The following is an 18,669-nucleotide window of genomic DNA, read 5'->3' as shown; positions in this document are numbered from 1 at the left end:
ACTCAATTTCTAATTAAACCACAAGAAAAGAGACATACAGCTCTCAATCGATGTTAAAATTAGTATGGTCTAGAGTAATACCTGTTATATAACACGTATTTGGCTCCTGCTAGAACTCCTTCAGACTCTGGCTGAACATTTTCACCTGACGTGTTTCAGCTTCGACATTGTCCCCAGACAAGACTGCGCTGCTCTACAGATTATTACTCTTGAATTACTATCTTGCTGTGAGAGAATTGTGGACTCAGTGACCAACAGCGGCAGATCGATATTGACCTCTTCACTCTCCAAAAGTTTCTCCAAAACTAAACTGCCTCTCTGCATTCCTGAGCTCCACCCAGCAGTGGCCTCATCTCCCCCAAGCTGAAAAACAAATCATCTCCGCAGGTTGCGAAAGCACATCAACTCCCCAGGGACCTACCCAGTCAAACCACATCCCTCTGGTCAATTTCACCTGCTGTTCCTGATAGCAAAACAAAATCAGTTTTAAAACATGACCACGGCGGTCAAACACACCATAATCCCAGACTATTAACCTTTAAATTCTTCCAATATTTAGAAACCAATATTCCTAAAATCCTCCATTTATCACACTTCTTATCTCACCTTTTCTTTCAATATTGCTTAGATAGTGAGCAAGAGTTATCAACGCCTTGGTGGGTTTGTGGACAAGCATTGAAACAAAGACAACAATAAACTGCATACCGTCTAAAAAGCCCAACTGGTTTAAGAGTGTCCTTCAAAGAAGACAAACTTGCCTTAGTGAATTTTTAAAAATAACTTACAACATTCCTCTGGGGTGCTCCTCAACCCAATTTAAAATAAAACTTCAGATTATCTGGTCATTAACACTTTGTGAGAGGTTGACTCCTGTAAATTGGCTGCCATTATCTCCAACAGTAACTGCACTTGAAAAGTTCCATCGCCATTAAGCACTTTGGGACAACCTAAGATTGTGAAAGGTGTTGCTGAGATGCAAGCCTTTTTCTTTCTACTTCTCCAGACGTCTTTCCACAGGTAAACAAATCTGGAACCAAAAGCCCCTGGGAAGACTTCCAGAAATGGACAATAACAAAATATTGAACAAGCAAAAATGAAGATGCATGGGAAATGAAGTACTTACAGGAAGTGATCGCCAACTTGGCAAAACACTGTGAACTATCAATTTCATTGCTAGCCACACATTTATAGTTGCCAGAGTAAGCCTCTGTTGCGTTTTTCACTTTCAGAGTTCCCTGCGTAATATCTGTACAGAAAAATAAAACAATGATTTAAAATAGGAGAAACCCGAGTGAAGGTTAGAAACAGAGGCAGCTAGTTGACAGGTGACAGTCGCACATGGGTTTTGAAAGTCTGCAAAAGACGAAAAGCAGCCTGCAGGTGTGACCCTGAACTGCCAGTCGATTGATACTTTCCCAATGGAACTTGATGTTGACTTGAATAACAACAATTTATCGTTTGATTAGGCAGGTTGGAGTCTTCCAGATGCAATGTTTAGACAGTTTCAGTTCACAACATCTGCCCAGAATATATATATATATTTTTATTATAACTTTAGAGTGCCCAATTCATTTTTTCCAATTAAGGGGCAATTTAGCGTGGCCAATCCACCGACCCTGCACATCTTTGGGTTGTGGGGTTGAAACCCACACAAACACAGGGAGAACATGCAAACTCCACATGGACAGTAATCCAGAGCCGGGATCGAACCTGGGACCTCAGCGCCATGAGGCAGCAATGATAGCCACTCACCATGCTGCCTTTGCCCAGAATATATTTTGATAGTGGTTATAGTTTACACCTCCAGGTCCATCTTTTGTTTCTTTTACTTATCCCATTATTTTTGATTTTTTTTTGTTTTGATTTTTGATTTGATTTATTGTCGCATGTACCGAAGTAGTGTGAAAAGTATTTTTCTGTGGCTGAGGGAACGAACACAGTACGTACATGGTAGACAAAAATAATCAACAGGGAACATTGACAAATGGTACATCTACAAACAGTGATTGGTTGCAGTGCAGAACAAGCGGCCAAACAAAGCAAATACAGGAGCAAGAGCAGCATAGGGCATCGTGAATAGTATTCTTACAGGGAACAGATCAGTCCGAGTGGAGTCGTTGAGGAGTCTGGTATCTGTGGAGAAGAAGCTGTTCCTATGTCTGGATGTGCGGGTCTTCAGACTTCTGTACCTTCTGCCTGATGGAAGGGTCTGGAAGAAGGCGATTCCTGGGTGGGAGGGGTCTCTGATAATGCTGTCTGCCTTCCTGAGGCAGCGTGAGGGGTATACAGAATCATTGTGGGGGTGGAAAACTTGTGTGATGCGTTGGGCTGAGTTCACCATACTCTGCAGTTTCTTGTGATCTTGGACCGAGCAGTTGCCATACCAAACTGTGATGCAGCCGGATAGGATGCTCTCTTGGCACATCTGTAGAAGTTTAGGAGAGTTGATGCAGACATGCCAAATTTCTTTAGATTCCGTAGGAAGTAGAGAAGTTGTTGGGCTTTCTTGACTGTTGCATCAATGTGAGTGGACCAGGAGAGACTGTTGGTGATGATGACCCCCGAGAACTTAAAGCTATCGACCATCTCCACTTCGGAGCCATTGATACAAACGGGGGGTGGGGTGATGTCGTGCTGCGCTTCCTGAAGTCGATGATCAGTTCCTTGGTCTTTCCAACATTTAGAGAGAGGTTGTTTTCGGTACACCATGCAACCAGTGATTTATCTTCCTCCTGTAGTCTGATTTATCGTTGTTTGAGATATGACCATTGATTCATCGTTGTTTGAGATACGACCTTGGATTGTAGAGCCAGGGAGATAGCATCTGTTGTGGACCGGTTGCAGTGATCGGCAAACTACAGTGGATCAAGACCGTCTGGGAGGCGGCCGTTGATCCATCTCATTAACAGCCGCTCAAAGTATTTCATGATAACAGACGTCAGGGCCACTGGTCGGTAGTCGTATTATCTGCAAACTTATAGACTGAGTTGGAGTTAAATCTTGCCACACAGTCATGTGTGTATAGGGAGTACAGTAGAGGACTGAGCACACATCCTTGCGGGGCCCTGGTATTGAGGACTATTGCGGAGGAGGTGCTGTTGCCTATCCTGGCAGATTGCGGTCTGCCAGTGAGGAAGTCAAGGACCCAGCTGCACAGGGAAGGGTCAAGTCCAAGATTGCAGAGTTTGGTTATTAAACTTGTCGGGATAATGATGTTGAAGGCAGAGCTGTAGTCTCTGAACAGCAGTCTGACGTAGATTTCCTTGTTGTCGAGGTTTTCGAGTGTTGATTGTAGAGCCAGGGAGATAGCATCTGCTGTGGACGGGTTGCGGTGATCGGCAAACTGCAGTGGATCGAGACAGTCTGGGAGGCTGGCAGTGATCCATCTCATGAGTAGCCGCTCAAAGCATTTCATGATACCAGACATCAGGGCCACTGGTCGGTAGTCGTTCAGCAGGCTACCTTGTTCTTCTTTGGCTTCATTACCACTCCCTTTCATGTTACATCATCATACAGTTTGCCATTTAATCTCCCCTACCTGTCGCCCGGCCACGGACCTTGTCCTTCTGTCCTTCCTCCCCGTCCCCCACTTTCTCTGCATCTGAAACTTTCCTGAAACCGGTTGCACCTCTAACCTCCGCTGATCCGAATAAAAAAGGCGATCTCGGGACAACTGAACTTTGTTTTTCCTTGAAACAGATGTTGCCAGGTCTGCTGAATATTTCCAGCGTTTTCTACATTTTCTATTTTCATGAAATGAAATGAAATGAAAATCGCTTGTCACGGGTAGGCTTCAGTGAAGTTACTGTGAAAAACCATCTAGTCGCCACATTCCGGCGCCTGTTCGGGGAGGCTGGTACAGGAATTGAACCGTGCTGCTGGCCTGCTTGGTCTGCTTTAAAAGCCAGCGATTTAGCCCGGTGTGCTAAACCAGCCCCTTCATTTCCAGTTCCAGCATCCGCGCTGTTCAGCCAGCGGTGTTGAACGCTTTTGTGCCAAACAGGTGCCTTTTCGTCCCAAGGAGGTAACTTTGCCAGGCAGCAGGGTGGGCAATAACCCATCAACACCCCGACCAGAAAGAGACAATCTGGTTCTCTCCCAGCAAGTTTGACAATACAATGTAAATGTAGGATAGTGCCCTACAGAAACACATCTTACCTGTCACTGCATTCATACATACACTACCTAATGAGTTAATTTTAAAACATATTCACCTGCAACTGCGGTGGAAGGCAGTGAAGATCCCTCTCTGCTCCAAAAGTATGTAATTGGGGGAGTCCCTTCACTGAAACATTTCAGTATTACATCTTTTCCAATTTCCTGGCTTCCCTCCATGGAACACATTGGCTTGGATGGTCGCACTGTGGAACAAACACAGAGCACAAAAGCATTTAAGATTCTGCATGGGAGGGATAAGCTGAACTTCTGTCATGTCTTGGGGTGACCACAATCTCAGGAAGGAGGTGAGGGGGAGGAGAAAAGATGCATGGACAATTTAGATTTGATGAATTTCACTCCGAGGATGGTAACCTTACGCTAGATCTCAGACATCCATGTGGCAATTAGAGCGTGGTGGGAGCATTTGATGGTTTGGGGATGAAGGAGGTGCCTGGGGAGTGGTGTGCATTGTCTAGTTCAACGGTCAGACAAAGAACAAAGAAAAGTACAACACAGGAACAGGCCCTTCGGCCCTCCAAGCCTGCACCGACCATGCTGCCCATCTAAACTAACATCTTTTACACTTCCGGGGTCCGTATCTCTCTATTCCCATCCTATTCATCTATTTGTCAAGATGTCCCTTAAACGTCACTATCGTCCCACCACCTCCTCCGGTAGCGAGTTCCAGGCACCCACTACCCTCTTTGTAAAAAAACTTGCCTCATACATCTGCTCTAAACCTTGCCCCTCGCACCTTAAACCTATGCCCCCTAGTAATTGACCCCTCTACCCTGGGAAAAAATCTCTGGCTATCCACTCTGTCTATGCCCCTCATAATTTTGTAGACCTCTATCAGGTCACCCCTCTGTTAGCATTGTTGCTTCACAGCTCCAGGGTCCCAGGCTTGGATCACTGTCTGTGCAGAGTCTGCACATTCTCCCCGTGTCTGCATGGGTTTCCTCCGGGCACTCCGGTTTCCTCCCACAAGTCTTGAAAGACATGCTGTTAGGTAATTTGCACATTCTGAATTCTCCCTGTGCACCCCAACAGGCGTCGGAATGTGGCGACCAGGGGCTTTTCACAGGAACTTCATTGCAATGTTAATGTAAATTGCACCCCCTAGATAGGAGGGAGAACTGATTGAAGAGCTCATTGAGGAACGTGCCACCCAGGTTACTATTTTAATAGTGGTAGATATTGGGGCACCAGTGGGAGACATAACTGAAATATGGTATTGAAAGTAAGAGCCTACTGAAGATTCTCTGTCTTCTTCGCACGGTTTCTAGAGTTTAGAAACCCAACAATGAGAGGGAGGCAGGAGCTGCAGGTTCTATGAAACAATTGCCTTTTCTATCACGATCATGTGCCACAAGGAGCAGTCCCTTCAAGGAAACATATGGCCCTCAACACGCTCACCCCAATCCTCTGCGGCCTCGCACTGCAACCATTCTTCTACTTGCCAACATCCACAGCCCACATTAATCCTCTCACCCACCCACTATCATTATATTCTTACAATCACCACAATGCTTTCACCTGCTCACAACCTTCCCCATTTAGTTCATCGCCTGATCTTTCCTATCTTGGCGGGATCTTGCACCGGACATTTTCACTTTAAGTGTCATGCTAAATGAAGAGCCAATGAACATCCTCCAATCATCAGGACAAGGTTTTGTTGCCTATGACTGGCAAAGCATTCAACAGTCAACTCCCTTACCCATAACGTTCAGCTTGATCGATATGGTCTTTGAGCCGGGAGACTTCTTCACTTTGCAATGGTACCTTCCAGAGTCCATGCTTTTCAACCTGGTGATGTTGAGTGAAGCGTCGCCTGTTTTAGGATCCGAGGAGCTGAAGTGCACGCGACCTTTCATATCGTCAAGCTGTGTTTCGTAGACCCTGTCACCCGAATAGTCAATGATCTGTTTTATTGGAAAACACAGTCATTAAGCAGCCCAGTTGAATCAATTAGACAGAGACAAATTCACCAACATAGCTGGAACAGCGCTGAAGAAATTATATCTTCCTGTTGCCTTCAGAACACAAGAACAATGCTGCATTTTCTTTCACCATTAAGAGCTTGAATCGCTCCGGATGATGGAAGATGGAGAGCATGTGGGTTCCGTGGTGTTAAGAACACAAGAAATAAGAGTAGGTGAAATGGCCCCTCAGGCCTTTTCCACCATCCGTTAAAATATGGTTGATCTTCTTTATCAACTCCACTTATCCAGATTTCCTCAATTCCCTTCGGAGTCCAAAAATCTATCACTCCATCTTTAATATACTCAACCACTGAGCATCCATAGTTTCCTGCGACAGGAAGTTCCAAAGTAATTCACAACCGCGTGATGAAATGCCTCCTTATCTCAAAGTTAACCCCTTATCCAGAGATCATGACCCCATGTTGTGTGAAGGAAATACATTAATACATAAGTATTTGGGATATTGTAAAGTGGGCACACATTCATGTACGGCCAATTTTACCCAGAAGCCTTGAAGCATACTCTTTGTTTGTTTGTTATTTTTATAAATGACCTGGAGGAGGGCGTAGAAGGATGGGTGAGTAAATTTGGGGATGACACTAAAGTCGGTGGAGTTGTGGACAGTGCGGAAGGATGTTGCAGGTTACAGAGGGACATAGATAAGCTGCAGAGCTGGGCTGAGAGGTGGCAAATGGAGTTTGATGCAGAAAAGTGTGAGGTGATTAATTTTAGAAGGAGTAACAGGAATACAAAGTACTGGGCTAATGGTAAGATTCTTGGTAGTGTGGATGAGCAGAGATCTCGGTGTCCATGTACATAGATCCCTGAAAGTTGCCACCCAGGTTGATAGGGTTATTAAGCAGGCGCACGGTGTGTTACCTTTTATTGGTAGAGGGATTGCGTTTCGGACCCATGAGGTCATGTTGCAGCTGTACAAAACTCTGGTGCGGCTGCATTTGGAGTATTGCGTGCAGTTCTGGTCGCCACATTATAGGAAGGATGTGGAAGCATTAGAAAGGGTGCAGAGGAGATTTACCAGGATGTTGCCTGGTATGGAGGGAAGATCTTATGAGGAAAGGCTGAGGGACTTGAGGCTGTTTTCGTTAGAGAGAAGGTTAAGAGGTGACTTAATTGAGACATACAAGATGATCAGATGATTAGATAGGGTGGACAGTGAGAGCTTTCCTCGGATGGTCCAGCACGAGGGGACAGCTTTAAATTGAGGGGAGATAGATATAGGACAGATGTCAGAGGTAAGTTCTTTACTCAGAGAGTAGTAAGGGCATGGAATGCCCTGCCTGCAACAGTAGTGGACTTGCCAACATTAAGGGCATTTAAATGGTCATTGGATAAACATATGGATGATTAGGGAATAGTGTTGATGGGCTTTAGAGGGGTTTCACAGGTCGACACCTAATCGAGGGCCGAAGGGCCTGTACTGCGCTGCAATGTTCTATTGTTCTATGTTCTATACACATGGGCAGCACTGGCCAACAACATTGGTTTCAACAGCTGTTAAATAGACGTCTGTACGATGCATAAAGTAACACCGAAGCCTTTCAAGTTCTCTTTCCACGAAGGAACGATAAGAAAAAACTCTGAACTCATTTTCAAAGGAACATTGAAAGGTTTTAAGACGGTATTGCCTCTCCTTATCAATGCAGAAGGCAGCCTTAGAACGTACCTCAGCAAATTAGGAAATCAGACTTTTAAAAGATCTATTACACTATTTTTCTTCTAATAAATTTAGAGTACCCAATTCATTTTTCCCAATTAAGGGGCAATTTAGCGTGGCCAATCCACCTAGCCTGCACATCTTTGGCTGTGGGGGCGAAACCCCCCACGCAAACACAGGGAGAACGTGCAAACTCCACATGGACAGTGACCCAGAGCTGGGATCGAACCTGGAACCTCAGCGCCGTATGGCAGCAGTGCTAACCACTGCACCACCATGCTGCCCCATCTATTCCACTATTAAAAGTTTAAAATCATTTCTATAAAAAATAGAAACAATTAGATGCAAACAGGACATATTTAAGAACGTGGTGCCCATGCATAATTAAAACATTTTGACAAGTAAATAATAGTGGATTAAAAGGACACATCCAAGAGGAGGAGTTAATCAAAGCGGCAACAGCAATTGCTGCTAAAGAGTGATGTCATCTCGTTTAGAAAGGTACAACTATTCCCATTCCCTGTCAGAAAATCAGAATTATTGTAGAAGGGCACTGGGAGCGCCGGCTCAACATTTCTCCTGTTGTCGAGGGCTTGGATGTCATGAAACAGGCAGCTTTTGTATTGAACTGCCCCAATAACTGATTCATTAGGGGATCCAGGTAAAAAAAAAAAATGACTGTTGAGTACTGATGAGTATTCTTAAAAAGCTGTGGCATTGTATTATTACATTTTTCATAGATTCTAAAGTGCCGAAGGAGGACATTCGGCCCATCGAATCTGCACTGGCCCTTCGAAAGAGCACCCCACTTAAGTTCTATTGAACTCTGCAGTAGAACTATGGTTTTTAAGTGGGGGTTCTAGCACTTAATGCTCAGTGTTAATTAGCTCTCTAATAGACTTGGTAAAGTATAATGTCTCTTGTAGTCTTCTGCATGCATTATAAGAACTAACCTCTCTTGTATCTTCCCGCTTTCAGAAAATACAGTGTTTGAAGAGAGACTCCTGGACCCTTATAATAGTTCAAACTCGGGCTACAATTATAATCCACTTCAGTGGACTCTTCAGCATCAGCCCCATCACTCCCCTCAGAATCCAACCTTTCAATGTAATCATCTTCTATATGCAGAGAACATTCTGCCTGACAAGAGAGAAGGGTGAACTAACCATGAGGAAGGAAGAGACAGAAAGAGCACAGGACAGACACAAAGTGCCTGCACAGAAAGAAAGCAATGGTGTGCAAAACACAAACACCAGGACAAGAGTACAGAAGCAAGCAAAGAGAAAGAAACGAGCGCGCACAGACGCAATCCTGACACTCAAGTAGTATTCTCAGAATGATCTAAACTCAGGTCTTCTGGGCGAGTTGGCAGGTTGACAACGCCGGTTTTAAAATACCAACCAATTACCCCACCTCAATTCATAACTTTTGGATGGTCAAATCTCAGGTTTGGTACCCACAATTATTGGTGAATCTACTAGATTGGAGGGAGTGCGTGACCACTCAATATCCAACGGCCCGATGTCGGCGCTGGTCACCCTGAACCGGCATGGCAACATCACGCTGTCTCCGTCGCCTGCCTTCACGGTTTCTGGCGCCGGGAGGATTTCCAAACCCTGCGACCAACCTGCAACACAAAATAAAGTGACATCAACTATCCGCTGTGAAGCTGGGATTATCACGGGGCACGTCGCTGGCTTTCGCTCTTCAACGTCTCCCCACACCGGATTGTGAGCTGGCAGCAGGAACACACTGGCACATAGCCATTCTACACAAGAGCTCAGAGTACCAGGCACACTCTTTGGCACCCTTACACACACACACACATCTGTCTTCCAAGCCCTTAGAGGAAATTCTAAGGTATCGCTGTAATCACAAGAGTCTACACTCATGTTTACAGCTCAGCTTCTAATAGCTCAGTGCTGGTCGCATGCAGACCATCTGGGTTCCGAGTGTGGCCCACATCATATTTTGCTGCCTGCTGCCCACAGACTGGGTTGCCACATTCTGCTGATTTTCATCCTCATAGTCTTTTTTCCCTCCCTCTATGATTGAAGTGATACGTGCGTAAAGCAAGGCAGTAAGTACTGAATGCACACAACATTGACCAACCGTACGTCCAAAGTTTGATTTTATTTTTGTTTTTACCATTTGGAGATGATGATTCTATTAATGTATAAACGTTTAAACATTTTCTGTAACTTATGAAGAATTTGCCATGTATTTAATCTTTTTCCTGGGATCCTGGTGAGCGAGCAATCCCCATTTCAATCTCGTGGCCCAATGAGATGAAGGAGGGCCACTCACATGGCCCACTCACTAGCCCAGGTTGCCCGACGCTGCGGCGACGTCTGCTTCCTTTTCCAGAGTCCACAACCAGGTTCAACCAATCAAGCACAGTGAGCATAGATCAGTTTTCAGACTGTAGAATACGAGAGCAGGGATGTACTGCTGAGGCCATACAAGTCTCTGGTTGGACACCATTTGGAATACTGTGAGCTGTTTTGGGCCCTATGTCTCAGGAAGGATGTGCTGGCCTTGGAAGCGGTCCAGTCTGAGGGACAGAAGGATCTGGGTCCCTGGAATGAAGGGCTTGTCGTATGAGGAGCGGTTGGGGACTCTGGGTCTGTACTCAATGGAATTTAGAAGGATGAGAGGGGATCTTATCTTGCAGAATACTGAAAGGCCTGGATAGAGTGGGCGTGGAGAGGATGTTTCCACTTGTAGGATCTTTTAAAACAGAGGTGAGGAGGAATTTCTTCAGCCAGAGGGTGGTGAATCTGTGGAACTCATTGCCACAGAAGGCTGTGGAAGCCAAGTCACTGAGTGTCTTTAAGACAGAGATAGATTGTTTCTTTATTAATAAGGGGATCAGGATCATGGGTTATGGCGGGAGGCAGGAGAATGGGGGTGAGAAGAATATCAGCCATGATCGAATGGCGGAGCAGACTCGATGGGCCGAATTCTGCTCGTGTATCTTATTGTCTTATGAACAATTTTACATTCTCCCTGCCACACTTTCTTACAACGCCATTTTGACCAAGTATGCTTTCACACCCACCTCCTCGTGACTGGCACGCTTCTGCCCTCAGCGTTTTACACAAATCCACTCTCTGTTGTGAAGGCAAGGGGATGTGACTACACAAATAATGTGTTGTGCTATGCACTGCGTCCTAATGGTGGTACATATACATCTCAATGTAAAGAAACCCCAGATTTCAAAAGTTATCACAAGGTAAAAAGGCAACAGGCTTCACTTTACAATGATACTTCCCGAGCACCACCGTAAACAACTTACATTTTTAGAAACTTGAACATAGAAAAATGTCACTTCACAGGAGTGTTTGCAAATAGAATTGATCTGTTATGCTGTTATGTTCTTGTCATCTCCAGCCCAACACAGTGGGGTACGGGCGGGAGAAACATAAGTTATAGAGGGGAGTGGAGGGAAGAAATCCACAGACTCATGAAAATATTCTCTTCATCTCCACCTTAAATGGAATACCCCTGATTTTTAAATTGCCCCCACCCCCCACAGTGCCAGCCCCTGCCACAAGGGGAAACCGGCATCCACCCATCAAGTTCTCAAAGATCCTGCATATTTCAATAAGATTACATCTCATTCTTCCAAATTCCACTGAATACAGGCCTAACCAGTCCAACATTCCTCGCGAGATAACACACCCATCCTGGGAATCAGTCGAGTGATCCTTCTCTGAACCCCTTCTAATGCAATTCTGTCCTTTCTGAAATCTGGAGACAAAATCTGCACAGATATGATCTCACCAATTTAAAATATCCCCACTTTCATATTTCATTCCTATTCATTGTCATAAATTCCATTTGCCTTCCTAATCGCGCACTGCACCAGCAAATTACTTTTTTGTGATTCATGTACCAGGAACCCAGATCCTTCTGTCCCTCAGACTTCTGCGATCCCTCTCCATTCAGATAATATGCTACAATGGCGGCTTGGTGGTGCAGTGGTTAACACAGCTGCCTCATGGCACTGAGGACCTGGGTTTGATCCTGGCCCCCTGTCCATATGGAGTTTGCACATTCTCCCCGTGTCTGCGTGGGTCTCACCCCATAACCCAAAGATGTGCAGGGTAGGTGGACTGACCACGCTAAATTGCCCCTTAAATTGGAAAAAAAAAATGTGTACTCCAAATTAATTGTTTTTTTTAAATGAGAAAGCAGACTATTATCTGCATGGCTATAAATTAGGAGAGGGGAACGTGCAGCGAGACCTGGGTGTCCTCATACACCAGTCACTGAAGGTAAGCGTGCAGGTGCAGCAGGCGGCAAATGGTATGCTTGCCTTCATAGCAAGAGTACAGGAGCAGGAATGCCTTGCTGCAATTATACAGGGCCTTGGTGAGGCCACACCTGGAGTAGCATGTCCCAGTTTGGTCTCCTTAACTGAGGAAGGATGTTCTTGCTATGGGGAGAGTGCAGCAAAGGTTTATCAGACTGATGCCTGAGATGGAGTTCAGAAGAATGAGGATCTCATAGAAATCTATTTTTAAAAATTAATTTTTTTTTAAATAGAAATTTAGAGTACCCAATTATATTTTTCCAATTAAGGAGCAATTTAGCATGGCCAATCCACCTACCATGCACATCTTTTTGGGTTGTAGGGGTGAAACCCACGCAGTCACGGGGAGTGTGCGCAAACTCCACACAGACAGTGACCTGGGGCCGGGATCGAACTTGGGTCCTCAGTGTGATGGGCAGCAGTGCTAACCACTCCGCCGCCCTGCTGCCCGAAACCCATAAAATTCTAACAGGACTAGACGAGGTAGATGCAGGAAGGATGTTCTTGATGGTGGGTGTCTTCAGAACCAGCGTTCACAGTCTGAGGACAGGCTAGACCTAGGACAGAAATGAGGAGAAATTTCTTCACCCAGAGAGAGTTCAGCCTGTGGAATAGTTGAGGCCAAAATGTTGTATGTTTTCAAGAAGCAGTTATATTTATCACTTGGGGCAAAGGGGGGTCAAAGGATATGGGGGGAAAGCGGGATTAGGCTACTGAGTTGGATGATCAGCCATGATCATAATGAATGGCTCGAAGGGCCGAAAGGCCTTCTCCTGCTCTAATTTTCTATGTTTCTAAGTTAATAATAGGTTCTACCATTCGCACATTCTCCCAGTGTCTGCGTGGAGCTCACCCTCACTACCTAAAGATGTGCAGGGCATGTGCATTGGCCACGCTAAATTGCCCCTTAATTGGGAAAAAAAAGAATTGGGCACTCTAAAAAAAAATTTCTTCGCTATTAGATATTAGACTAAGTGAGCTGTAGTTTCCTCTTTCCTGTCTCCTTCCTTTCTTTGATGGAGGAGTTACATCACTATTTTCCAATCTGATGGGTCCTCTCCGAATTGAAGAAATTTTGGAAAATTAAAACCAATCTATCTAATATTTCAGCAGCCACTTATTCTAAGACATTAGGATGAAGTCTATCAGGAGCTGTCTAGTGATCAATTGATGAACTTTTAGTTCTAATATTTTTTTCTTTTTCTGGGGATGTAACTGCTTTAAATTCCCTTTCACCGATTGATTCACAATTATTTCAGGGACGCCGTTCGCAACCTTTACAAGTGAAGACAGATGCTAAATATCTGTTCAAATCAACCAGCATTTCCTTATTTTCCATTAGTAATTCCCTTGACGGTCTCTCTGGAGGGCCAACATTCACTTGATTTACTTTTTTCCTTTTTATGTGCTTGTAGGAACTTTTAGTATTTGTTATTTTTTCTTTCCAGCTAGCATTCTATCACTCCGATTTCTCCCTAATGATTCCATTAGTTGTGCTTCGCATTTTAAAAAAATATTCGGTCCAACCTTCTAACTTGCTACTAATCTAGGGGCCTCACGGTAGCATGGTGGTTAGCATCAATGCTTCACAGCTCCAGGGTCCCAGGTTCGATTCCCGGCTGGGTCACTGTCTGTGTGGAGTCTGCACGTCCTCCCCGTGTGTGCGTGGGTTTCCTCCGGGTGCTCCGTTTTCCTCCCACAGTCCAAAGATGTGCAGGTTAGGTGGATTGGCCAGGCTAAATTGCCCTTAGTGTCCTAAAAAATAAGGTTAATGGGGGTTGTTGGGTTACTGGTATAGGGTGGATGCGTGGGCTTGAGTGGGGTGATCATTGCTCGGCACAACATCGAGGGCCGAAGGGCCTGTTCTGTGCTGTACTGTTCTAAAAAAAAAAAAAAAAAAAATTTGCAGATTGAGCGGAGGTGAAGGCAAATGATTCGACCATGTTGGGAGCTGAGGGGAAAAAAGGAAATCAGTGTGTTTTGTTTTTGTTAACGGATATGGGCCAAAGGCAGATATCTGGAGTTGGGATCCTAGAATTTACAGTGCAGAAGGAGGCCATTCGGCCCATCATGTCTACACCGGCTCTTGGAAAGAGCACACCACTTAAGCTCACTGCTCCACCCTATCCCCGTAACCCAGCAACCCCACCTAACCCAAGGGCAATTTATCATGGCCAATCCACCTACCCCTGCACATCTTTGGACTGTGGGAGGAAACCGGAGCGCCCGGAGGAAACCCACGCAGACACGGGGAGAACGTGCAGACTCTGCACAGACAGTGACCCAAGCCGGGAATCAAACCTGGGACCCTGGAGCTGTGAAGCAACTGTGCTAACCACTATGCTACCGGGCTGCCTTAGGCCACAGATCTGCCATGGTCTCATGAAATGGCAGGACAAGCTCGAAGGGCTGAATGGCCTGTCATAACCTAGGCCCTGCTGAAGCCTATGGCGTCGGGGATCTGGTCTCCCCAGGATCCCTAGGTGAGTACACACTCTCTCGTGAAAAGGACGGAGCTACCTGAGGCTTCTGGTATAAAACCGATTCACTCGGTTGCCTAGCACTCGCTTGGGCTCTGCTGTACATGGAAATAAACCTCCTGTCTAACCTTGCAACGTGGTGTGGACTCCTTCCTTTTGACAGACATAACATGGCCCACTCTTGTTCCTAGTGTGTGCGCAGCATCAGCCAAACACCAACTGCTGAACCAACACACAGGAGGGCAGAATTTAAAATGCAGCACGGAAACAATGGAAGGATTCAAATAAATCCCAATGTATTTCTGATATTATTACAGAAATATCTTCTGTTGCTTGTATAATGTGGGTGGCATAGTAGCACAGTCGTTCGCACGGTTGCTTCACCGCGCCAGGATCCCAGGTTCGATTCCCGGCTTGGGTCACTGTCTGTGCGGAGTCTGCATGCTCTCCCTGTGTCTGCGTGGGTTTCCTCCGGGTGCTCCGGTTTCCTCCCACAAGTCCCATAAGACATGCTTGTTACATGAATTAGACATTCTGACTTCTCCTTTAGTGTACCCGAACCATCGCCGGAGTGTTGCGCCTAGGGGATTTTCACAGTAACTTCATTGCAGTGTTGATGTAAGCCTACTTGTGACACTAATAAAGATTATGATTATTATGATAATGCAATTGCAATTTAGAGTAAGCATTGTCCTGTATTTTTTGCAATGCCGTTCACAACCTCAGGTCATTGCAAAGCATCTTACAGCCACTTTTGCTCTGTAGTCACTGTTGCAATGCTAAAAAAACATATTCAGTTTGCACACAGCAAACTCCTACAGACAGCACAGCAATACTGGACAGATAATCTGTTTCAGTGATGTTGGTCGAAGAATATGAGTTAGTCAAGAAATGGAGGAGAGCTCTTCTTGCACTGAGTACGCAGACCCAAGTTTGGAGGCAGGGCCTCAGCTTAACCTCTCTTCCTCAAGATGATGCATCCCATGAAATTTCACCTGGGTCAACCGATTCAGCCCCTGCAGTGGGACGTAAATCTTCTGCCTTAGAAACGTGACTGCTACCCACTGAGCAACAGCTGACGCCTTACTCAGGTCAGGTAATTGCTCAATTCTAATAATTGTGTGTATGTAGGAAGTATGATTCAGAGAACTGGGATGACAAAATTGCAGCCCCACCTCTGCCCCACACTCCCTATCAGTATAGCTCACCGTTCAGAGGAGGAATTGCAGCCCAGGAACATGGTGGACAATTTTGGGTAGCAACTTGACAGAAACTTCATAAGAAAAGCATCAGCCATGATTGGATGGCGGAGAAGACTTGATGGGCCAAGTGGCCTAATTCTGCTCCTATGTCTTATGGTCTAAGATGTAGAGGATACTGTAGAGGATGTAGAGGATTCCCGTTCCAGCCTCCCCGGACAGGCACCGGAATGTGGCGACTAGGGGCTTTTCACAGTAACTTCTTTGAAGCCTACTCGTGACAATAAGCGATTTTCATTTTCATATAAATGGTCAACAGATGGGATATGTTGATGTACGATGTGAATGATGTACTACTGATATCAGATAGTCATGTGTCAGTAATAGAAAACAAAGAACTGCAGATAGATCATTCAGATCCAAAATGTTAACTGTTCCTCTCCACAGATGCTGCCAGACCTGCGAGTTTATTCAGCATTTTCTGTTTGTATTTCAAATTTCCAACACCTGCAGAATTCTATCTCTCTCTAAAAAGATGGGGTGGTGGGAGGGGGGTTGGCGGGACCATGCCCAAGAACAACATGCCTACCCTGTAACTTGTTTAGATGCTGTTCCGATCAACAAATGTGAAGCAAACACTAGAATATTTCCACATCTAAGAACCAAGCCTCACGCCGAGAATCGGGGATGCCTAAGCTAGTATCGTTCTCCTCGGAACAGAAAAGGTTAAAATATGACCCCAACTGAAGGCTTTCACGTTGATACAAAGGCAAAGAAAGACGATTTCTCTCTGGTCAGTGGACCAATAATCTACGTCATGGATTTAAAATAATTGGTGAAAGAAGTAGAAGGGAGAGGAGGATAGTTTTCACCAAGTTGTCAGGATTGGAGATCCTCTACCTGCAAAGATGGTAGAAGAGGGTTCGATTAGCAATTTTTAAAAAAAGAGTTGGGCAGGAATGAGGAACTTGAAGGGTTACAGACATAAAATTGCGTGTGACTCCAAGTACAGGTGAGCTTTCAAAGACCAAGCACAATGGGAAGAATGGCCTCCTTCTGTTTCTATGATTCAAACACCTCGGGTAAAGTGCTACTTTTTATGTTGCTTCGAGACAGGTGCAGGCAGTGAAAAAGTCCGCAACGAGGAAGACTGAAACGGGTAAGCTCCACGTAAGGCAGTCAGAAGAACCGTTTCTACAAGATTTCCCGTGGTGCCAAGCTTGGCACTTCCTGACAACTTCACTTGCAGGTAGGGCAGCACGGTGGCACAGGGGTTAGCATTGCTGCCTAAGGCGCTGAGGACCCAGGTTCGAATCCCGGCCCTGGGTCACTGTCCGTATGGTGTTTGCACATTCTCCCCGTGTCTGCCTGGGTTTTGCCCCCACAACCCAGAGATGTGCAGGTTAGGCGGAATGGCCATGCTAAATTGCCCCTTAATTGGGGAAAAAAAATAAAAATAATTGGGTACTCTAAATTTAAAAAAAAACTTCACTTGCAGGTTCCTGGAGCTGCCAAGTGACCCACACATCAGAAGCCGACGCGAGTGCAGCTAAATAATGGTACTTCTTTTCTTCCACCTTTCAAGAACGGAAAAAGAATCTTGAGGGAGAAGCAAAGTGGAGCTGCCAACTACTTTCTCACTGGTTTTGCCCATATAAAGCATTGCAGCCCAAGGCAACATGTGCTTTACTTGCAGGCAGTTCCAGATTACTTAGTGTCAGAAACACTTCAAAGCTTGGAGGAGGATAAACGCAGAGGGGTAAAACAAAAAAAAAACACAATGTAGTCAAGCACCAAATTTCAGCAAAGGTGAGACATTTTCAGAGAAATGAAACAGCCGGGGCGACAACTGGGGAAATGGGTGAAGTTGATTCATGCCGACCCCAATAAGGCCTTTAAATGCCAAGGATGCCGAGATGTAACAGAAATAAAGAACCTGGAACAGCTCCATCTTGTACAAACACACAGAGGATAAGCTCCTGCCAAAAAAAACGAGAATAGGGCAGTAGGAGCACCATCGTCAGGTAATCAGGCAGGGGAGTTCCTGGCAAGAATCAGACGCGTGAGGAATGTTCTCCAAATTCAGCCTCAGGGTGTGGATGGGGGGGGGGAGGGGGTAGTGGTATTGTCACTGAACTAATAATCCAGAGACCCAGGTTAGGGTCTGGGGTACCCGGTTCAAATCCCCCCCATGGCAGCTGGTGAAATTTGAATTCAATTTAAAAAAAAGTTGGGATTAAAATTCTAATGATGACCATGAAAGAGCATTGCCGATTGTCACAAAAACCCATCTGGTTCATCAATGTCCTGCAAGGAAGGAAATCTGCCACCCTTACCTGGTCTGGCCTACATGTGACTCCCAACCCACACAGCGACGTGGTTGACTCTTTAACTGCCCCCCCCCCACTGAAATGGCTGAGCAATGGACATCCAGTTCAAGGGCAATTAAGGACAGACAACAAACGCTGGCACATCCCAAGAGCAGATTTTAAAAATGCTTCTGGCAGGGCCAGCATTTTTGTTCAACACGAGTTGCTCCGTGAGGTGGTGGTGCCAGGAAACTTTCTTGAATGTCCGCGTTCTGTCTGGTGAAGGTACCCCTGTGGTGCTGTCAGATCATTCCAGGATTTTGACCCAGACAATGTTAGCGTTAGGACGTCACTTTGGGCCTTTCTATCCACAGATCTTTTTTTTAAATGAAAATGAAGATTTGATGACGATCAGTCTCCAGCCAGACAGCGCACCATGACTAGCGTTATGAAATGTTATCCCAACGGAATTAGAGACCTACAAACAAAGCAGCACGGTAGCCCAGTGTTTAGCACAGTTCCAGAGTCCCAGGTTCGGTCCCGGCTTG

General features: G+C 45.5%; 1 protein-coding gene across 2 annotated transcripts in view; it reads right to left on the bottom strand.

The window, feature by feature from the left end:
• cxadr (CXADR Ig-like cell adhesion molecule) overlaps positions 1 to 18,669 on the bottom strand; it is a 102,660-nt gene that overhangs the window by 26,854 nt on the left and 57,137 nt on the right. For both annotated transcript variants that reach the window (XM_038801381.1, XM_038801379.1), the window contains exons 2-5: positions 9,276 to 9,442; positions 5,876 to 6,080; positions 4,215 to 4,361; positions 1,124 to 1,246 (exon numbers count right to left, since the gene is read on the bottom strand). In XM_038801381.1, coding sequence (XP_038657309.1) covers positions 1,124 to 1,246; positions 4,215 to 4,361; positions 5,876 to 6,080; positions 9,276 to 9,442 — 642 coding nt within the window. The remainder of the gene's footprint in view (positions 1 to 1,123; positions 1,247 to 4,214; positions 4,362 to 5,875; positions 6,081 to 9,275; positions 9,443 to 18,669) is intronic.

Source organism: Scyliorhinus canicula, chromosome 7 (genome assembly GCF_902713615.1).
Source record: "Scyliorhinus canicula chromosome 7, sScyCan1.1, whole genome shotgun sequence".
Lineage (NCBI taxonomy): Eukaryota > Metazoa > Chordata > Chondrichthyes > Carcharhiniformes > Scyliorhinidae > Scyliorhinus > Scyliorhinus canicula.
This window is presented reverse-complemented; position numbering and strand designations above follow the sequence as displayed.